General features: G+C 42.8%; 2 protein-coding genes across 2 annotated transcripts; both read left to right on the forward strand.

Moving 5' to 3' along the window:
- Positions 1–934: 934 nt before the first annotated feature.
- TNFRSF4 (TNF receptor superfamily member 4) lies at positions 935–8,382 on the forward strand (the record flags this gene model as incomplete). Its single annotated transcript, XM_084300360.1, has 7 exons — positions 935–1,076; positions 3,534–3,656; positions 4,005–4,106; positions 4,517–4,583; positions 5,111–5,343; positions 5,510–5,635; positions 6,467–8,382. The coding sequence occupies 7 exons, from the start codon at positions 935–937 to the stop codon at positions 6,535–6,537; spliced, it is 864 nt and encodes a 287-aa protein (XP_084156486.1). The 3' UTR covers positions 6,538–8,382.
- Positions 8,383–13,362: 4,980 nt separating this feature from the next.
- TNFRSF18 (TNF receptor superfamily member 18) lies at positions 13,363–20,771 on the forward strand (the record flags this gene model as incomplete). Its single annotated transcript, XM_084300237.1, has 6 exons — positions 13,363–13,381; positions 18,209–18,340; positions 18,653–18,740; positions 19,251–19,339; positions 20,283–20,423; positions 20,620–20,771. The coding sequence occupies 6 exons, from the start codon at positions 13,363–13,365 to the stop codon at positions 20,769–20,771; spliced, it is 621 nt and encodes a 206-aa protein (XP_084156363.1).
- Between the last annotated feature and the right edge of the window lie 2,156 nt (positions 20,772–22,927).

The raw sequence follows: 22,927 nt of genomic DNA on the forward strand, positions 1-22,927 counted from the left end.
TTTACGTTTACATGTAAATTGCCAGCAGATCCACTTTGCCTGGTAAGTCTGGATGTGTTTAATTTGAATAAACCATCTGATTACTGTAGGGCGTCTTTTATTTGGGCTTCTACAATAAAGATCGCTGAAATTTCTTGGCACTGGAAGATTTTTCAGTTTGGATCCTGGGTCAATAACATCAGATTAGTAAAATTCCAGTAGCGAATCTGGATAGCTAAACCTATTAATTCTAGTGTGGTCTATTTTTGGTCTATTCTGGTCTATTTTGGTCTATTCCACGTGCTTGGGTCAGGTGAGGGTTGGACTGCTGTGCTGCGCCCCAACCCTGCTGTGTTATTGCTGGTTTGTACAGCAGGAGGGAGTTGCATTCAGGGATTTTGCTTCTGTGCAATAAAACGGGCATCAAAACTAGCTGGTTGTTTTTATGCAGCAATAAAAATCACAGCTTTACCGTCCCAGTGAGACCAAGGGACCAGAATCCATCAGCACCTCACCTTTTAGGGAGTAAGGCTGTGTGGGCTATGTTTCATTTCACATATGGCTCAGATCTGTAAGGGTTTTCAGCTGTTACCTCGGCATTGCTTTAATTTTCCTCCTTAGGAGAACGAGGATCACCCAGTTCTCCTGACATCCAAGCCACGTACGTGACACCGCTGAGAGGTACGTACCAGGCCAGAGGTGTGCTCTCTTTTAAGGCTAAGTCTTTTCATAATCCTATTCAGCATGCTGCCTTTCTGAGTATTTCGATTACAAACTGAAAAGAAAAAAAAAAAAAGCTTGCCAAGGGGTGGGAAGAAGTCTGGGGGCGTGGAACACTTGCTGGGAAATTCCCAGCAACCGACATATGAATTTGTTCTGGTCGCCAGCAGTTTGCTGTCATCTCTTCCAAGAGTTTGCTGCAGTCAGAATTTGGTGGGGACAGTGGGGCTGCATTATGGTGGCTGTAGCTTTTTCCTTGCGTTATTCTAGCGTTTTGTTCTTGCTGCTGGCAGTCGTTTTTCCCCCTTGCTTGGGGTTGCAGTGCAAAGAGCATCAATATCCCTTTGGCAAAAAATGCTGCAAGTACTGTGCTCCTGGTAAGTGATTTTTCCCTATATATTTGTTGTACTTGTGTGTTATAATATCTATCAGTTAATAATCCAGAAGGGGTTGGAAAGAGCTTGATGAAAGTATTCTGATTAGGAAGCATAACATGGGGGAAAAAAAAAAAAGCATTTGGTGAGCACTTGTTATCATTCTAGACTGACAGATTATTTCTGTAACATACTAAATTTAGGGATTCTCTTCTTTGAGAGACAATTCTTTTGCGTGGCTGAGTTTCCTACTGTGTCAGCCTGGTACACTTGTATTGTGGGAGCGGTATCTGAGAAAAGAGGGTATCATTTGTGTTACTTTTTACCTATTAAAAAGACATTCAACCCAGAAATCTTGTGTAATAACAGAAAATTTCAAGTAATTGCTATAGATATTTTGTAAGCCTTTTTTTTTTTTTTTTTTTTTTTTTTTTTTTTTAGCAAGGCTTACACTACTTAAGACTTGGTGTCTTAAGTTTTTAGGATGTTTTTAGGAGAGAAATAATTAAAATTTGAGTTACAGATACTATGCACACAACTTCTGTTGGGCTGTGAAGAAGTTCCACATTTACTTATTTTTCCCCTGTGAAGGGAAGCAAGTCTGATTCACAGATCTAGATTAGCAAAGCATGACTTGACGAGAACTGTATTTTTCTCCTTTTTATAAAAAGAGTATAAATTTTAGATTTCGTGCATTTTTTCCACATCCAAGTATCACTGAAAACGATGCTAAGAAGCACAAATGCAAACTAGCAAGCCTCAAACACCGCAATAGTTGGGTTTCATTAAAATAATGGTTGTGATGCAGTGTAACCACAATGAACAGATAATTTTGCTGTTCAAGGGGCAATCAATATTAACTGAATTCAAAGTGTACGTTCACACCCCTAGAAGGTGTTCAGATCCCATCTGTAAGTGCAGTTTCAACTTTAAATCTCGCATGAGGCTCTGTGTGTTTCTTCCACAATGGTTGCTTTCTCTTTTCATAATTCTCTACTACATAAAATTGATGCCGAAGAAATTGAACATAGCATAATTATCTTCAAAGATGCTGATTGGAAGAAATCATCCCCATTCAACCTGAAATCTAAGAGTTTTATTCTCAAAACTGTTGAAATCTGAATATTTCTCAACTCAGGTTAAGGAAACGCATGCTTGTATGCAGACACAGATAATCCTATATATTTAAATTTGGTTACTACTTATTCTGAAAGAGCTCTTACCAGTTTTTTTGCTTTGTTAGCTAATCTGCTGATCGTGGGGAAATTCCTGCATTTCTTCCTCATCGTGTAGGTAGTGAAAATGGAGAAACGAATTATATATATTGTGGTTGCTCAGAATCTCCTGTTCTTGCCACTGACAGCACTCAGTAAAATACAGAGGAAAAATCAGAGTGAGCAAGAGGCTTGGTGCTCGTTGTTCACCTATGAAATGGAGAGTGCAGGACTAAAATGAAAGCATTATGGGAGAATAAGGACTAATTAAGGATAATATTTAGCTTCAGCTGTAAAACCCTAGTCATTAAAGCTGTTCCTGCAGCCTGTGCTGTATGGAGAGAAGCCAGTGAGATGGAAGGAACGTCTCCGACTCCTTTTCAGAGGCTGGTTGTTAGTTTGCTGTTTCAATTTGGACAAGTAGTTTTGCTCACAGATCCCAGTGCATACATCAGTTCTTCCGTGAGCATGCTGTGTGTCATACAGGTTGGTATCTGGATGCAGACACTCAGAGCCTGGCTCTAACTGGGTTCTAAATGCAACGTGTGGTGCACGTATGCTGTTGGGAGTGGTAGGAAATGCCCGCCTTTACCTCTTGTTCTGTCTAGCTGTAAATAAAATGGAGCTGGTAGCATTTGATGCTGATGGAGGGTAATGCAGATGTAAATCAAAGCACAGAGCCATTCATTCATGCCTTATGGGCTTTGAGGATACCAACAGGAAGATGCTACAAATGTATGTTCTCGAATGCTTCACTAGTGAATTGCCTTGAAACCTAACCAGTCTGTCATCATATTCTCTGTTCCGGATTACTTTGACTTGAACTGCATGATATATCTCATACGGGAAGGCAAGATCTGTCACAAAGCCACTGTGTTACATAGATAACAGACCTACTACCATGATAAAAACTGATTTTTTTTCCTTATTGACATTGGCTGCAAACCCTGGTATCTAAACCATGTGAAGTAGCAGCCTGGAGAAGTGATGCATGGAACACACTGGGATACTGGGAATGCATCAGGGACCTCAACTCTTAGCAAGCCAGCAGGCCTTTATGGCCTGCTTAATTTGCAGGGATGCTATGGGACAAATTTCTTAGGAATTCTGAAATACCTAAAGCTGCTGAATGTTGCAGAGTTGTAAGTGGAACTGTGATTTTCTGGGCACTTGTTCTAGTGTGTAAAAGTGAAGAGGATTTCCTTCTGATAACGATCAATTGCTCCTCCTGCATGGCCTTTTTTAGGTGAAAGGATGAGAAGTCGCTGCACAGCAACAACAGACACGGTCTGTGCCCCCTGTCAAAACGAATACTTCAGTACTGAGTACAGCCACAACTTCTGCAAGAGCTGTACCATCTGCAAAACGAGTAAGTTGGTTGTACAACAGTCAGTCCTCGATAGGAAGCTGGGAGGGAACCGGTCTGTGTGTGTTTTCCTCAAAGGCTGATGTCATGCAGCCTATCTCCTGAGAAAACTGAGCCCAAAGACTTTCTGGGTTATCGTTTCCATAGCTGGTATCTCCTGGTTGATACCAACGATAGAGCCTTCAAAGGGAAGTGGGCTTACGCTGCCCGAAAATTGGTGTTTCAAGAATTACTGCTAAACTTTGCAGTGTGTTTCTACGCACAGTTGATAGGCACTGAGAGATTAATCTGTGCTTTCTAATCTCTTTTCTCTCCCTTGTCTAATTTCTTGTCTCCCTTTATCGTCCCTAGCAAAGGGGAGCGTGGAAGTGAAGAAGTGTGAGAAGACTTCTGACAGAATTTGCAGGTGTATAGCCGGTTACATGCCAGATGTCAGATATCCCTTGGGGAGTGGTAAGTTAGGGCCACATTATTTTCCAATCTATTGCTTCTGGTTCAGATGAGACAGTTGCTATTTCTAGTACAAAAGCTGTTGTCGTTTATCTTGTTGGTATTTCCAAGCAAGTGTTTATAGCAGTTGTGCAAACATCTATTGCATAATTTGAGCTGTCAGAAGTCTTAATGCTCTCATTAATATGCATAATTAGCCTGTAGAGAAGACAAGAAACCTTGCTAGCTGCAGACTAAAATGAACCACTGGGCATGCCATGCTACTTCTGACTCGACAAAGCCTATGGTTTCTGTAGGCTGTGTGCATTTCGTTGGGTCTGTTTTAGAAGCTGTTGGCATAACTACTGCTGAGCTACTATACAGTTACGTTGCTAATTGAACTCAATTTCTGCTTTTTTTTTTTTTTTTTCCAGTGTGTTTACCATGTCCTGAAGGGTTTTATTCCACAGGGGGAAATGGGAACTGTCAACCTTGGACCAAGTATGTATCACTGAGCCCAACGCATTCAGAGCAATGTTTTGGGTTTACCTTTGTAGCCACTGATGCCCAAGTTACGATGTTTAGAATAAACGAGCAGTAAATTCAGTGAAACCACATTGCTGATGACTCCCAAGTCACCAGCACAGTTTCTGTGCACTGATTTGAGACATCTGTCTGCTTTCTGTCCTTTCTAGCTTCACATATGGCAACAGCAGTATTCTCAGCTTTTTTTTTTTTAAAAGGTCTGGAGATGTCTGTGGCAAAAAGTTCCCTTGCCAAATGCATCTGTGCTTCAAGGCTACTATATGCACAGATGCTAACAAAAATAGAGCTTCAGTTTTTCTGGTAATAACTTGGATTAGCTTAATTGTTCTTTATGTATCTGTAGAACCTAGGAAAGGTGAGGCCTGAGTCTGTATTGATAGAACAGAGGGATCAGTGTTCACTCTCTTGTTCCATGGAGGTGGCTAATAAAGTTATTACTGCAACTATTTGAAGAATTACACGAACTTATTTTACATCCGTAGCTGCAGTACTGTTGGGAAAACGACTCTTCGCGCAGGAACAAAAACAAATGATGCTGTTTGCAGCAGCCATGTGACACAGCCAACTCTTCCTCCGAGTACAACATCTGCTTTGGATCTTTCTACTACCAGCCACAGGAATGATACATCACCTACAGTGCTCTCACCCTCCAAATCCAGTGTGATCCCTTCCATTATTTGCTCAGATGCAAACAGCCCCGCAGAGACTAACTGGGGTAAGGAGGGAGAATGACCAAGTCTAGTCTCTCTATTTGAGAGCTAGTTGGTAATTTTCATTTGAAACAAATGTAATGAGTCTTTCCCATGGAAATTCCAGCTAGAATCATAAATCTTTGTTAGTATATTCTTTTTTTTTTTTTTTTTTTTTTTTTTTTTTACCAGGATCTCTATCACTTATCCTTATTTGTCTAATACTGCTTATGGTGTCTGGAATGTCCATCTTCCTGTTGATTATCCAAGCAGCCAAAAAAACGACCAAGAAGAGGCCTTATAGGAGCAACCATCAGAGTGAGTATCTCATTAGGGAGAAAAATATATAGGAAAGAGAATTAGTCAGGGTCACTTGGCCACTTAGTTGCACTTCGTTTCCATTATAATGAAATCTACCTGGTATTAACCACAGATGACGTTGTGCTACTCAGCTCACGTTCACTCCTCTTCTTATTCCTGGTGCACTGGAGGTCATAGTATGTCAGGGTTGCAGTGTTATAGAGCAGAGATTCCCCTGCCTGTTGCTGTGTAGAAGGATTGAGTTTCTAGAATGTGCTGCTGGAAATGATGTGAAATTATTCCTGTGCAGCTCTTGATTTGAATCATTAGAGCATATACCAGTGTATCATTAACTAATTGACTTGGTTTGTATTCTTCTTTTGCTCTCATTTTTATCTCCTATCTTCTTTCCTCCTTAATCCCTGGAAAAAAAAAAAAGGCAATGAATTTGTGCATAGAATTCTATTCAGTACAGAGAGGATCTAAAAGCGAGAATCTTTAAGAGTATATTGTGTGAACTTTTTTGCCCATGTAGAAGTGAAATGTCTTGAAGTGTCTTCTGCAAACACAGGAAACGCCTGACTGAGAAGAACTGTGCTCTCTGTTTGGAATTAAGTGGTAGCTTGGCTCTGATTCAGGCAACAGCTGCCTCCTGTTCCACTCAGGGAGCAGTGGTATAGTCTATTTTCACTGTTTCTGATGCTTGGTCTATCCTAGTACTGGCTGGAAGGTCAAGCAGCGACCAAAAGTCACTCATAGGTGCCTAGTTGTCCATGAACCTAGGAAAATCCCTTGGTTTCCTTTGCCTTCTGCTCTGTACATTATTGTGTGTGTGCGTGTGTCTTTCAGAAGAAACGAGCTGTCGAGTTCCCGTCCAGGAAGAACAAATTGACTCCAATTCCAGTCTCATCAAAAACTGACTTCACGTTGTGTTACTGTTTCCTGCGTTTCTGAGCCGATCAATCCTAATGACTAATGTGACACAACTTTCAGCGGCTATCTGTGTGGATGTCTGTAATTGTTTAATTGCACTTCCAGTCCTTTGGGACTCATTGAGTCATCCCTTTGGCATTAGGACCCATGGGAGTAGCTGCTCTCAAATTGTGACTCTTCCTATTAGGCAGATCCTGTGCACAGCATCCCTGGTACTGGACCTGAGTTGATACAGTCCTCTGCATTCCTAGCCACTTGCCTTTGGGCTGCAGAAAGCGTTTACAAAGCTGTAAGAGCTAATTGTTGAGCAAACTGACATACAGGGAAAAATTAAAACACCTGCTTTATGACTAGGTTTATATCTTGCCCTACAATTTTGAGGTGCTGAGCAGGACACGTCTCTTCTCTCAGTGGAGCCATTTGCAGGGTTTCAGTTGAGCTCCCAAAGGAGCTCTCTTCCTTTTAGGTGGAGAATCTCCATGCATGGACCTAGCCAGTTTCCTTTGTGCTTCCATTTTGTTTTTCCTTTTTTTTTTTTTTTATTAGTCAAAATAAGTGGCATACATCAACTGTGCCTCCAGAGACAGTTGTCACAGCTGCTAATTCTGGTGCTGGCTTTTAAGCAATGATTAAGAGATGGCTATTCAGTGCCACTCTTTTCCTTTCTGCCTTTCTTTTGGGCAGACCCATTGAGAAAATGTCATGTTAACATTGAGCAGGATCCCCACAGGCCAACAAATGGAATGATTCACTGTCACTGAGTAGCTCCAGATCTCCAAGTGTTTGGAAATCTCTGTGAGATCTTCATCTGTGTGGAAAGTAGAATCCGTGTACTCACTGCAAAGGGAATGGTAATTTCTGATTAGAACGTGATTAGTGAAAACTGTAATTCAGAGCAGGGGGAAAGTAGAGTACAACTTGTCTGCACTGTAGACTTAGTTGCTGTATAAAACTGTTTGATCTGTAAGCTTTGTACATACAAGCTCTGTGCTGCTTCTTGGTGGATGTTCTGTTGTGCTGAATATCCTGGTGTGTCTATCCCCAGCAAGGCTGCTTCAGTCAAGCTTGAAGAGTAAAATAGTGTAGTTTAAACCACTTCTGTGGGAGTTGATTGCTTCAAAGTAATGCTGTGGATAAAGGAAGAAACACACAAGCAAGTTTGTTTCCAGGTGGTCTGGATTTGGGCAAAACCTTTTCATGTCCTAGGTTTAGTAGCATGTAAATGGACATCAGAGTTTTTTTTTCTGCTGATGAATGATAATTTGTGGTGACGACTCCCTAGATGTTTTCTGTTGATAAGAGGCAAGCTGAACTTTTAACACCGTGTGACCATATGGGCCTTCAAGTGTTGTATTTTGGCAAAGATGTGTGAAGATCATGAAACAGTGGATAGATACCGTTCATATGGATGCTCACTTCTGTGTACTGTCACTTGAATCTGCCTTCAGAACTGAAGAAGTTTTCTTCGTGTGATCTGTTCACAGTTAAAATACACCTGGTTGTTTGCCTGCATGCTGTATGAAATTAATTTTACTTCTGTAATGTTTTTTTTTTTTTTGTGAGTTAATCGATGTGTCTTTTTAAAGAATGTTCAAATTTTAGATAACAAATTCAAAGCCCAAAGTCTGAGAGGCAAGTGTTATTTTGAATAGCTTGTGATGTAATTTAAATATCTCTGTGTAAAAGTTTGAGAAAAAAAGTTTGATATAACTTGAAAGTTATATCATTCAGAAGTGTTTTCACTTCAAATACTCCTTAGTATATAACTCATATTTTATATACATAGTGCCAAAGCATATGGCAAAATATGCAGCACGGAAATGTATTCAAGAATACAGCTGGTTATCTAAAAACATGTTTTTAAACATATGTTTCATTATATGTTATACATATGGTGTACTTAGTGGCTTCCTATTTTGAAGTGCATATACAATGTATATAAATATTTGTATTATATATGAAGTATAGTACTGAGTTTTTCAAATAAATTGTAGTAGTGGCTAGATGTGCGTGTTTGTGTATGATTTGGGGAGTACAAAGAAACCAATGCTATTACTCCAGCGTGGGAGCTTAAGATGGGCATTGACTTTTCAGAAGGTTCCTGTACTGGAGCATTTGACCCTTAAAAAATTATTTCTATTGTCAGGGACCTTCTGAAGACTTTAACTTCTAGTTTTTTTGTTAAAGTCATGTGGGGGCCTTTTAGACTACTCTGTTCATCCTGACCTGGCGTGACATCTTGTCATTTTACAAGCATGGTGGAGGGTGCTCTATTAATTGCTAATTAAACTTATTTACATTCAGCTGTTGCACCATCATAGCCACTGACTGCAGTGGGAGTAGCCTGAGCCCATGGACCCTGACCTTTCCTGAGACTGCCAATGAGAGGATTTCCCTAATTGTGACAAAGAAGGGGTGTGTGAGCTTGTTCTCTGCTGTCTCAGCTGAAGTATATCAAAATTATTGGGTAGCTTAGATCTGGACACAGTGACCTAGCTGCAAGAACAGAGAGACCTGCTTTGCTTGAAGTGTAATTCTCACAAAAAGCAGGATCCCCAAATGGGCAAATCCATGGCTTAGCAGGCTTTAAGTTGACACGCTGTCTGGGTGAGCTGAGCGAGCGGTGTAGTATTGTGCTTTGTGAATTGTGTCTGGTGGCAGTTCCCACCTGAGCTGCTGGGAGGTTCGAGACGATAAGGCTCAGCCCTTTCAAACAAAGTTATGAATGTAGAAGTCTTTGAAAGCGCGCTGTGGTCTAGATGCTGTGAATCGGCGGAGTGCAATGGATGAATCTGGGAAATGGATTCCAGAGAGCACGCGGCCACTTCTCGGAAACAATGCTTATCAGGTCTGTAGCCTGCCCTTCCGAGGCAATACTGCTCGTACCGCGTTTCCACATAACTGAGCACGGTGCAGATAAGCGATGAGCTATTTGAGGCTGTGGGGTAATGATGGCAACGCAGCCCACAGGAACAGACGAGGTGCTTATAGAGGTGTTGCTGTGGTGTGTGCTCACCAGCTGCTTCCACGAATCTTTCTTGTTTTCTGCCCTCTGGCTGAGCTGCACAGGAAGATGCTCAAGTGCTCCGTGTTGTTGTGCCCTCCTACAGCCTCCTGATGGGGAGATTTCCTGGAAAATGGGGCCTGGGCTGTTCCATTGGGCAGAATTATAAACTGGTGGTGGCCCTGGAAGTGCACAGCCAAGCGAGGGCAGCTGAGCACGAGTTGAATTTGCTTATCAGCATGGAAAAGAGGAGTGAATCCAGCAGGCCTTTTGGCTTGTGTGCATCAGGAAGTCTGTGCCGCTGGCTTTTATGGCGATGTGTGACCGTGAGCCTGTCTGTGCTGCTGTAGGACCTCTGTATCCAACCCCTGTGCCGACAACCTATAATCCTTTCTGCAGTTATACCATGGTAACGTTTAATGCTTATGTTTATGATTTGATTTTTTTTTTTTTTTTGAGTATTTGGGTGTTGGTAGACTGGTTTAATAAACTGGTGTGGCTACTTTGCTCTGAATAAAGGGATAATGTTTAAAAATTATGCTCAGTCTTGTTGCTTTCCTGTCAAAAACCTGCTTGGGTTTCTCATTCCAGAATGAAAACCATGGAACAAACAAGCTCTAAAACCCCCAGTTAAAAATAGGCAGAGCCTCTTGAACACCTTGTGCTGCTTTCAGCCTACATTTGTCTTCCTACGTGCTAGAAATAAAACTTTCCCTTCTCAAAGATACGGGCTATGTCACAGAGTAAGTTCCTGTTTTTCAGCCATTCAGATTTCCCCCTTTTCAGGCACTCAAGCGACACGGGCAGAGTTGTGCTTCTTCAACTAAGCTGATGAAGATAAGGCTATACTAGATTTTTTTCCGGTGTAACACAACTGATTGCCTTTTTTTTTAACTTAAAAAAAGCCATGAGCCTCTCTTTCTGATTGCAAAGATACCGGTTTCTTTTATGCAAGCAACTCTAAGCTCTGGTTTTAGTGTGAACTTACAGTGGCAGAGTAGTTGGTGAAGTTTTATGATTTGTAAGGTATATGCGTCTTGGACACCACAGAGCCCTGGTTCAGGAGTTCATTTAAGCCCATGTAAAACTTTCTGCATCAATATTGTCACTGAAATTTGACCTCTTTGTTGTTTTAAGAACCACCTATAAAAAAGGCTATAAATTTGTACTTGAGAATAAAGCCAATTTTTCCATGAATAATTTAACTTTAACTGCACTAGCCATGACTTACAGGACCTGGGGTGAGCACATTATGTTATTTGTTTGGAATTGCTCTCCTCCACAGATGGAGGTTGCATCATAGGACTGCTGCAAAAAACCTTTTGAAAAACAAACTTCTCCTTTGTCTTTTTTTTTTTTTTTTTTTTTTTTAAATCCCTCCCAAAATATATGAAAAGTGCTAGCGCCTGCAGCTACTATGTGTCGTGGCTACTGCAGCTCCTATGTGTCATGCATTTTCTCTTCCTCACCACCTTCTCCTCTGACCTGGAAGTACACCAAAATGACTCAGGTTTGCCATGTGAAACTTCAGAAAGGTCACATCTGCTAATGACACGCTGTACCTGGTGGCTAGCTGAAGAGGAAACGCACAGCTTAGTAACGTCAGTGACTTGAGTTTCTTGTCTCTGTCTGGTTTCATAAAGTTTTTCCCTTTATGAAATGTCAATGTTTTTACTACCCAGCCTGTGCTCTTGCCTTTGTGGGGAGTTGCCACTGCTGGTGGGCAGGCAGTGTAAGTAACCCAGAGAGGTTCTGTGTGTGTCCTGCAGGCTGCTTAGAGCTGCTCAAAGGAAGGATCCGGTCTTCGTAATGCCCTTGTTTGTTTTTTTTTTTCAGGGCGAGAAGAATTTACCTTGCCTAGAGAAACCACACGTGGCGCTATGCAGACCACTTCTACTATATTGCCTGACTCCTGCCCTATCTGTTGCAGGCTTGCAAGGCAGTAATTCTCCTCATGGGCCAAAAGAGGGCAGACCTTAAACAGCCACAGCAAATACCCCAGGTTCTTGGAAACCCCATGGTAGCCAGTCCCATTCACTCCAAAATCCCAAGGAGTGAAAGGAACACGTAACAATTTTGTTTTCTAGTTTCCAGCTGCAGCCAAATCACTGCTCTGTCAGTTGTCAGAGGGTGTCCTGCTGGAGAACTGCTGTCCCTGTATCCATCGTGGCACCAGGCTCATGTGCTCGCTGCTGCCCTGGCTGCTCCTCCACGCTTCCTGCAGCCCACCAGAGCTGCTGCTCTGCTGCAGGTACAACAAATCACATCACCTCATGTAAGCTACTCCTCCTATCGCTGTCATGGCACAGCAAAGGGATCTATAATAAAGACTGACGTTTGCTTTCCAAGAATATAGACAAATTCTGTACAATGTATAAATCCTTTAGTTAGCAGTGGAGTTTTCTACAGCAGGACAAAAAGTGCTTATGAGGTATAGCTTACAAGGCAATTTCTACCTCGGTCTAACGTATAGTCATTCAGAAATTACATTGACTTCACATGAATAACCTCTTACTTGTAGAAGTGCGTGGCTTGCTGCTTTAATCACCCATTATAAGAAATCAGCAAAATCTCATTGTCAGTAAACCAAAAACTCTCCCTGACTTACCATTGACAGCACCAAGTCCGAGCAGTGTCTGCAAAGCCACAGGACTTGCAAGAAATAATTACCTTTGAGAAGCCGTTACACTATTGTCATTTGTTGTTGTTATTGTTCTTCCCAAAAGGTAATTTGAACAGTCAGCAAAACAGTGGCTCCAATGACCTCAAACAAAATGAGAACTGTAAAATGAGTCACCTGGCAGCATGTGTAACACTCAGCTTGTGGCGAGATATCATTATTAAGGTGGGTGAAACTAGAACTCACAGCCAGCTCTGAAATTAATCGTGGAAATGCGTGCCCTGAAGCACGCAAATTGCCAAATTGGTGAGCTTCATCAGGTGAAAGAATTCCCTGGTTCTTCCTTCAAATCTCATCCCTGAGCACCCCTCCTAGTGTTGTGCATGCAGGTCATGGCAGCAGAGAGGGAGAAGGGGCTGAGGGATCTGTAATAGCTTTTCTTCTGTTCCACTGCTGTGTTCACCTGTTTCCATCTGAATCTGCCCTGAACTGACAGCTAGGTATTGGCATGTTCCTTGGGAGATTGGAGCAGGAGATAAGTCACTGCATTTGGTGTCTGGTAACATTTGTTTCTGTGCCCCCTTTCCTTTGCTGAAGGGAAGAAAAGAAACCCATTCTCCCTGGGTCTCCTGCTTCGTTGAGGCCCCACTCTCAGAAGCGAGGTTCATTTCTTGGAGACAGTCAGAGAAGATTAAGACCTCTTCCTCCAAGACTGAGGAACTAGAGCCTGGCATTACAGAGACCATTCAGTCCAAACTCCACACACTTGTACTGGATGCTCCTGTGTTTGGATGCTCCTTTTTATTGACAGCTGCAGACTCTAAACCCTGAGGCTTTTCTGAACATCTCAGCCCCTGGCTTCATCTCTTTGCCTGTTCTAGACTGTGCCATGTCCTCCTGTTGCATGCAAAGGAGAAAGTATGTTGTGGTATAAGTGCTCAGGCAACCCTGAAAATTGCATTACTTCCTATGGCCTTTTAACCCTTGGGATTATAATTTTGAACACAGGTCAAGTGGATTGACGGGACCTCTGCTCATGTAGGAAGTTGAAAAAATGTAAGGATTGCTGCTTTCCAAAGTGTTTAGTTTTAGTTGAACTTCGTATGGTTAATTTTGTAGCTCCTGCTTAATACAGCCACCAAACCGGTGAAGAGGAGATGAGAAAACTTCTGCTTATTGCTGGGCGAAATGGGCATTTGTTCTACCAGTAGGTGCAGAGCCTGCTGAGAACCTGGCCGGGTAAGGCAGCAGGATGGGACCCAGGCCCTGGCGGTAATGACATGCAAAACACACAGAACTGAGCAAGAAAGGGTTGGCAGATGAAATGTCACTACCTCAGAGACAGGTAAGATTAGCTTTAGAAAATCCCCAGAGATTTTGCAGCCAGATAGTTGTGTTGTCTCTGAAAGGTCACTGCTGACTCGAGTCGTTTAGTCTTGGCATGTGCTGTTGTCTGTTATCTGACCGTCATGTCCTGTCATCTGGCGGTGTCTGCACACGACTGTAGCGCTTCGACAACAACAAAAACATGTAGAGACCAGTTCAGAAAGCACCAACATTCCCAAACAGAGAGGGAAATGAGTGATCTGTTCCAAAACACTGAGGGAAAATTGGTTCCCAGTCTGATAAACACTTCCCAGCAGGTGAGACCAACAGCCTCTTTTTGAGACTTGGACAAGGCCTTGCAGAGCAAAGGCAAGCTCTGGGCTGAACGGGGAAGGTGTACCCCCTTCTGTCCCACTTTTTATGTGTGGTAAGGGGATTTAAAAGGTGCTGGTGCTGTTTCCACCCTGCACCAGCCTCCGTCTGCTGGGGAAGGAGTATAGGGTAGGGGAAGGTGTGAGGCCGAGTTTGGTAGCAAGCTGTTCATGAGAGCAGCAGCAGTGCTTGCTATCGAGGCCTATATGGGTGCTCTGCCCCCCAGTTTTGGCTGCAGCCACAGCTGGGCTTAGTGTCCCCAAGGTATTCCTTGCCCTGTTGTGCAAGGAGGAGCATTTCCAATGGTATTGCCATCAAAACACCCTGGGGTGAACATAAATGTAGCTGTCTTGAACCACATTATCTTTATTCTCAACCTGTTCTTACAAGAGGATAACAAAAATCCCCTCAGAGTTGGTCAGGGCCTGTGTGCAGCTCAGACGTGGTCATAACAGGTTGGTCTGCAGAATGTATCTCTGCAGTGTCTGGTGCTTTTGCTTAATACTTTGCCTTCACCAACAGACTCAGCAGAGTCTTAAAATCCTCTTATGACCCTCTTCTCTCTTCAGGGGCTGCTGATGGTACCGTGCTTTCTGTGGAAGGGAAGCACCCCGTAGCCTTTCCTGTGGAGCCCAGGCCTTCTGGTTTTGCTCTTTGCAAGAGCTGGCGGTGGGAACCTTGCATCAGAGCTCTGAGCCCAAAAAGGGTGGCTGGTGGTTCCAGCCCTTGGTGGCCAGCTGGGAAGCAGCACGAGCCCTCTGTGTGTCGCTGGGTTTCCTCCAGGCTGTGACATGTGTGACGAGCAGCATGTGATGGAAGGAAAGGGGATCTCCTTTGTGGTAGGTGTACAAAGAAGGAGGCTTACGTTTTCAGAAATTTAACTGCGGGCCTTCTAGGGGCATTTTGTGGGGAAAACAAACCACAGAGACTGGTGCCTTTAGCCTGCTTGCAGCTAGCTTGGATGTAAGCTTTTCACAGCAAGGTTTCACCTAGCAAATTTAGCAGTACAAGAAGCTTTGCAGCATGTGTTTGTTAAACTAGAAGTGTCTGTTGTGTACCTAATCAATCCAATTGCTTCTACTCATGATAGGAGCATGGGTAAATGGATGCCTGACCAAGGACTAAGTGAGGGGTGTGATAACTGACCTTCTCTTTGAGATCTGTGGATAAAATCTTCAGGAGGAAGGTGTAGAACACAGCAAAGGCTGGAATCTGCCTGCAAAATTTGTTTAGGCTTCATAGACTGTGTGTTAAACTAAGGAAATAACGCAGCAAGCGTCAAATGCCAAGGCATGGCATTTTCCACATGCACTCATCTCTCTTCACAGGTCTGACTCTCCCTTGCCTTGACCTATGTGTCATCACATGCAGCGTGGAAAAGAATCCGTTAAGAGCTGCTTCTGTGTCTGAATTCATCCGCTCAGATGAGAATTAGGTTGGATTTGAAACGTTTTCTTCGCCGTGCACACATAAAAGTAACCACAAGCTGCACGGATAGAAGCAAACAATAAAGTACAGTTGAAATGCAAAAGGGCAAAGAAAAGTAAAATGAGATAAAAATAATAATAATAAAAAAACAAGCTGCCAAACATAAAGCAGTGATTGAAGTGTGTGTCTGCATTTGCATGGGATGAGACAATGTGGAATTGAAATCCAGCAGCAGGTCATGATTACGGGTCATGACATGGCTGTGCCCGTGTGTAATTTTGGTGTAATTTTGCTGAGGAGCTGTCTTTTGCTACCTGAATCCCAGGGAATTGGGGGCAGAGGAGCTGCACGGGTCCCTAGAAGGCCTTGTGGGGCTGTTCTCCATTTTCGTACCAGGGCTGACTTTGCAGCAGCATTATTTCTGGTGGTTTCATGCTATCTATATTGAGTTATATCAGCTCTGGAAAATAATTCAGGAGTCTGATGCTCCAGATTGTGAGGAAGTTGAAATCAGTGAACAGAATCAGAAAATCTGTGTGGGTGAATGGAGTTACAGTACAGTGCACATCTGATAGTTAAATCCTTGAGGGTTTCTAAAGGAGCTGTAAGTCAGAATGAAATAGTGTGAGAGAGCTGCAGTTCACACCCAGATGGAATAATTTGTGTTAATTGTCCACTGTATATCTACTGGTAAAATTCAATGAAAATCAAATTATGTGACGCTCCATCTTGCTCATAATCAGCTGCTCTCTTAGTGGAGCCACGGGTGCATCATTGCTTAGCCCTGTAAGCATTTGATGAGGTAAAACAAAATGTTTTCCCCTCCCCTAAAGGAACAGGAACAGGAAGAGCACAGCTACAACTACAAAAAGCCTGCTGCCTTCCCCCAGTGTCAGGGGAAGGAGGACTTCTGCAGGGGGAGCCCTGATACCAGCCCACTTTAGCGCGCTTTGGGGTTGCATAGCTTGAGAGATGCCTGCACAGAAAAGTGAATTTGGGCCCCTCAAGACTCAGGTTTTCTTGCTGCTGGTGCTGAGCCTGTGCCAATGGACACAGCGAACTCTGGCAACACCATGCGAGGGGGGTGAGATGAGAATGGTCAGTAAGGGTGTAAAGAAATGCTGCCCTAAATGCGTCTCAGACACAGGTAAGGGAATGATGTGTCTTTTGTCTCTCTGCTTTTCTTTAGTGATTTGTGTCAGCCAGGGTATTGCAGTGTGGGGAGCAGGTGCATGTGTAAATGTATCTTGAGTAGCTGTGTATGCAAAACAAAACCACAAGGGCTTCCCTCCTGTCTGCCTAAATTCAAGATGTGCCTTCGTGTCAGGATGGATTCCTGTTTCAGGTTGGTTATATGTCTGTGCTTGCTCTGTAGCGGGAAAGGGAGAGTTAGTTTTCTGGGGGTTGGCCTTGCTCACTTGGGAAAAAGGTGTTCACGTAACTCCTGAGCCCTTGCTCCACTCAGACATAGTCTGGGGGCATTGACTGTCTCATTCAGACTTTGGAGGGAATGCAGGGCGTGATGCTCTCTGTTGCCTTTTGTAGTTTTGAGAGTGGGAAGATCCCATTTCATTCCCTCCATCCCTCTGACCTACGCTTGTCTGAGAAATGAATGCCCAGAAAAAGTCTCAGATGATTTCTAGTTTCCACAGCCTCGTCTAACCTGTATTCTTGCCTGACCTTAGAGTGGTGGTGTGATGGTACTGAATTCTCGCTTGTCTGTGACTTTGAGTCAAATGAAGAGACTGGAGGTGGAGCAGGCTGGCTGCAGGGGTGACGGGGTGACATCCCCGTGCCTGCTAGGCTGAAGGACAGAATTGGTGACTCTGATGGCCTCTTCCATGGTCCCAGCAACAATCACAGTGTTCTCATCTAGCGCTGTCCAAAACAGCAGCCAGAGCTCAGTAGTAGGGACCATGCAGCTGTTTGCATCACCTTCAGCAAAGGATGCACCTTTCTGTTCTGTCTGTCCTAAAATAGGGTCCCATGGCCTCCTTGAGGTACATTGGAGGGTTTGTGTGCAGGAGGCAGCATATCCATTTCACAGTGGACATTGGAGCTGGTGGTGACCATGGAGGAGTGAAACAAGAGGCAGTGCTTGTAGGGTGAGGGAGGGATCCCCGCTGCTGTATGGGCTGCCTTTGTTCAGCAGCTGGAGGATTGCTTGATCCACGTTTTGTGTTCCAGTCTCTATCTGAAAGGCTAAAGTGGCCTGGAAGGTGACTCCCTTTCATTTAGCACTTGCCAGAAGTACTGTGGAGACCCCACAGCATTCCCCTTCCCACTGAGATCAGGTCTTTCAGCATGAGGTAGAAGAGTCATTGCTTGGTGAGATCAACTCTAGGATCGACTCTAGACTCATCTACTAGTAATACACTGAGAGAAGCATCCCACAGCTGTTTCTTTTCTTCTTTTTCTTTTTCTTTTTCTTTTTCTTTTTCTTTTTCTTTTTCTTTTTCTTTTTCTTTTTCTTTTTCTTTTTCTTTTTCTTTTTCTTTTTCTTTTTCTTTTTCTTTTTCTTTTTCTTTTTCTTTTTCTTTTTCTTTTTCTTTTTCTTTTTCTTTCTGCCTTCCTTACATTTTGAAGACCAATAAGAAGAGACCGGCAATGAGCAGAGGAGGATGTGGGCAGCATCCTGGTGGCCCTGTACATTCCATCATCAATCTCAGGAAATGATCTCTGTTTGATCTTTGCCACTAACTGTGGGTTTTTAAGCATTTCTCTCTTTATTCTTTTTCCTTTAAGGTCACAAAACTTCCTAGTTGAATAGCATTTTTCCTCTCGCTGGTCTCCAACTGGTGAAAGAATTACTTGATAGTGATGGGATCAATTTGCCAGTAGCACTGATGGTGAAAGCCATTTCTAGCCTCAGTTACAAAGGCCTAACTTCTCTCTTTCTTCTTGACAGCCAACAAGCCATGTGCAGAAATCGAGGACACGGACTGCAGATGTCCTCAGGGCTACAGCTGTGCTAATCGGGCCTGCGACTCCTGTCAAAAACTGCCTGAATGTGCAGAAGGCGAGGAGCCGTTTAAGCGTGGTAAATAAACAAAACAGGCTCTAAAAGGCAGAGGTCAATATAAGGAGCTTGCTGATGGTTCTGTTCACTTACTATAGTCCCCTCTTGGGAAGGCTTCCAATGCATGGGAGGAAAATGGCATTTATACCATGGCCTCAGAAGGTAACACCCATAGGTTTGCAAAACACAAAGCTGGCAAGAGCTGCTTACGTATTTCTCCAGGGGGGTGATTCATACTGCAGAAAGTGTAGAGGAAACACATCATCCTCAGATTACCCCCACCTTCCAGTAAAAGCATTGACCACTGTTAATTCGTGTTCTCTTCTCTTATAGGCATTATTGACTACTCATTTGAATGTAAACCATGTGAGATGGGAACCTATTCTAATGTTAAGAATAGCTGGTGCCAAAACTGGACCGAGTACGTATTTATTGATACTTTTCTTCTTTGGTAATATGCACGATACATTTATCATGATAAATCCTTAAATTGGAAAATTGCTTTTGCATCAAAAGTAAGGTCACCAATGACATTAGATGATTAAAATGATTTGTTTATTATTTTTTTTTAATTAAGCAAGAGACTTCTCTCTTCTCTGGCTTCTTAAGTAGTTTGTCCGAAAGCAAAACTTAAACTGCTATGGATTCATCCTGCTTCCAAGTCCAGCACAAACTGATGCAAAATTATTCCTAATGTGGACATCACTTGTAACAAAGACTAAAAAAAACTGTGCATGTAAACAATTGTAATAAAATGTTATTTTCTTGGGGAGCAGCCCTAATTTTACCTGCTCTGCTATAAAAAGGAACAAAGGAAATAAGCTGTGGAAAGACTGGAGGGGAGGAAGAAAGGGAGATGAGAAAAAAAGCTGGGGAGGAATGAAGGAAAAGGCCAGGACAATTCTAAATGTGACTCTCTTTCTTCTTTTAGTTGTGAAGGTTCTGGGTTTCTAACAATCAAGCGAGGCAACAAGACACACAATGTTGTGTGTGGCTTCCCTGTTGAAGAAGTGGAGCAAGGTACATTCTCATGATGCTTTATTTCCTTGAGCCTCTACCTGCTCTCTGCATGTCTTTCGTTGTGGATTTGCGGCATGTTACCATCCAGAGCTTGCTATCATTCAAGATGGCTTTGAAAATGACTGTTGTGCTTCTTGCAATATTAATACAGGTAGAATATTTTACCTAGGCAGAGAGTCCACCATTACAACAATGTCAGCAACGAAGAGAGAGAGGAGCCCAGCAAATGTCCTTGAAACAGAGCACGCAGTTTGCAAACCATCCATTTCCCATTGAACCTGCTGTTTTGCTAGATTTTCTCAGGAAGACAATAGCTTAGTAGGTCATCCTCTTCCTTTACAAGTACTCACCCAGTCCACAACACCCACTACTGAAAACGTGTTCAGCTGAAATCTGTTCATGGATCAGATTGCACAGGGATGACAGAGTATCAACGAAAGCAAGTGTCACTGCTCCTGTTTCTGCCTCCCCTTTGACCCTATGGGGCAGTGGCACCTTTCAGATCTGGGCCCTTTGTTGAGGAAAATTGTTAGTTGTGTTGAGACAAACTGCAAAAAGGTGCTGCTTTTAATCTCCATGGGGCTGACACAAGTGTGAAAATTTGGCTCGCCGTAGTGCTTTTCAATAAAACATTGAAGCCAAATCCATCAAAAGAGCAAAGCAGAGTAGACAGATCAAATGATAGCGCTGCCTTCTGCATGAATGCCTCTTTACCCACAGGTGGTGATACTGGCACTCTTGACTGGGAGCACCTCAGTTTTACTGAAAAAACCTACTCTGGTTTTATACCAGGCTTATCCATTGCCACAGAAAGGAAATCAGCCTTAAGATTTCCTTGGAAGCACTGCCTTTCCCTTACCAATTGCATATGATGATCTCTTTATATTTATTATATTTCTTATAATATGATTTCTTAATCTTTATTCAATGTATTTAATTGCAGCTCGCGTTGGAGACGACTCTATGTATACCACCATCCTGGCCATCTTTACTGCGGTGGCTGTATTTGTTCTCATCTTGCTGACCTTCTTCTTGCATTTCTGCATCTGGTCACTGAAGAAAGAAAAATACCACGTGGTTGACAGTAAGTGCACCTTTGTGGGCTTCCCTGGGGCTTTTCAGTGGAGAACAACACTTTCATTGCTCCAGATTCAGAATGGAGTACATTAAGTTTAATAAATAGAGTACGAACTGATGTGCTGTGTGATTTGGTGGGTCTGTGTAGGGAAAGGTCTTGCGAAGACATGCGTGTGCAGTGCTTTTGCTTATTCTCACTGCAGATGTGGAACATAACTTCCCTAGGCTGCTGCTGGCTCCGCAAGCACCACACCACCGAGAGGAGACTTACAGCTGCCAGTTTCCAGAAGAAGAACATGGAGACAAAACACCAGAAGAAAAGAGTGGCTATTTCCACCCTCCGAGTCCGCACTGAAAACAGATAACTTGCAAAATGCCATGAGAATGAGGAACTGAGATCAGCTTAAAAAAAAATGAGGAAAAAAAAAAAAGGAGGGACTGGGTGCATAAAGCATCATTATGTACATAGCAATAAGGAGCAGGTTTGGGGGAATTTTGCTTTGTTTCTTCTCAACAAAACTCGTATTTAGAAACAGGAGCTGCTTAAATCAGTCTGACATTCAATTCAGCTGCACTGCTTTAGGCGGTTTTCCTGAGTTGTGGGTTGCTTTTTTGTTGTTATTTGGTTGTTTTTCATTGATGCTCTTTTTAATATTTTTGGGACAAGAGACCCTTCTTGTTATTACTCCACTTTGCATCTTCTGCTGTGGTGCTCCTCCAGCCTGACTGGTGCCTGGCAGGCTGGTGTCCTGCCATCAGTCCCTCCAGGGCTGCAGGAGGTATAGAAATACCTGTGCCGAGCAGTCAGAACTACTACTCTTCTTTGGGCAGGCTTTGCATTCCTGCCGAGTGGCCCTTTTAGTTAGGCAGCAAAGGGCCTTTACTTTTAATCCATGAACTACTCCACTTTCCTACCACAACAGCACCTGCAGGCCAGTCTTGGTGCACAGAGGTGCCCAGGTGAGGCTGCTGTGGCCACGTTCTTTGTGTTTGCAGAGACTTTTCTATGCAAGCTCTGTCATCTCTTCCAGGAAAACTGGAAGAAGAAGGGAGTGATGTTTATCCTTGTTCTCCTCCACAACTCAGCTATCTTTGGTAGCTGGAGCATTGAATTAAATACAAGAGATTTCAGAAAGGCTCGAGGATCATGCTGTCTAGAGAAAGACACTTGACTTAGTGCACTCTTCTCACCTGGCTTATAGAGCAGAAGAAGATGGTGGGAAACAGAGAGAAGCCAACCACTTGTTCCTGATGCTTTTCCTTCCCGCTCCAGAATAAAAGGAACCAGGTGTTTTGCTGATGTATACCAGCATAGCTCCAGTGACTTGATCATCAGCTGAAAGATATTCCCTTTGATGAACATAGAACAACGCAGGATTTTTTATTAAAGCTTTCTCAAGTTTTGTAGAGCTCTGGCATGGCTAGAATTTGTCCTTTTGCCTGAATTTAAAGGGGGAGTGTGTCAGTTGGTTGGTTTCTGTCAGTTGGCACTGATTTCAGATAGGAATCCAGTCTGTGGCTTCAACTAATTAAAATGTTTTTCTCATTTTTTATACAATTATATATATATATATCTTTTCTTATAAAACTATAATTATTGTTGTGTAATGGGATTGCAATTATACGTACAAAACCCTGAATGTCTTCTGGTTTGGCTATCTGGAGAAAGCTGCTTGGAGCAGATTCTGAAGACTAAACCAACTCTGGGCAAAAATGAGTTTTGAGTCAGGCTGCATGTAAAAGTGTATAAATATCCCACCCTCCACTCATTCCATCACAGTTCCAGTTTCAGTCTTACAGCTTCCCTGTTACTGTGTTGAGTACCACTAACATCCCTGTACTGTAGCTTCCCCATCACATTAGATGGAAACACTGATAATTCTCAACCTCAGAAACGTGATGTGAGACATAATTGGTATTTTCAATGTATTTTTGCCTTCTCTCATCCTGTTGCTTTTAATTCTTGCGTTTCTGTTAAATTTTCCTGTAGGTATCCCTATGTGGAATTCATTTCAAATGTGTTTTCTTCCATTGCTTTGAGAAATATGCAGACTCTTAACTGAGGTGAACTGGGCATTCACCCAAGGAAAGGTGGCAAGCATTGGACTGGATGAAATAGGGAAACTTAGCTTAAAGTATAAGACTGGCTCTGCCTTGTAAGCAGGTACACTGTGGGATTTAATATACTCAGAAGCCTAAACACCTGCTGGTAAAGACCATTCTTACTGCTTCTTCTGTGTTGTCCATGTTTACTCTCTGATCTATATTGGTCTTTCATTTTTTAATGTAGTGTGTTTTTCACCAAGATTTCTGATTGTGACCTTTTGTAAAGGCAAAATAAACTTGACAATTAATGAAGTGTCTGTGTTACATGATTCAGCAAATTGGAAAGAAAGGATTTTAATCCTCAGGTCATCTCAGTGTTCATGAGAGCAATTAAGTTTTACTTTTCCAGCTCACTTCGCCTGTCTTACAGGACTTTGGCTGTTTCAGCAATATACCTCCAAACTT

The sequence above is a fragment of the Netta rufina genome (assembly GCF_964035555.1).
Source record: "Netta rufina genome assembly, chromosome: 22".
Lineage (NCBI taxonomy): Eukaryota > Metazoa > Chordata > Aves > Anseriformes > Anatidae > Netta > Netta rufina.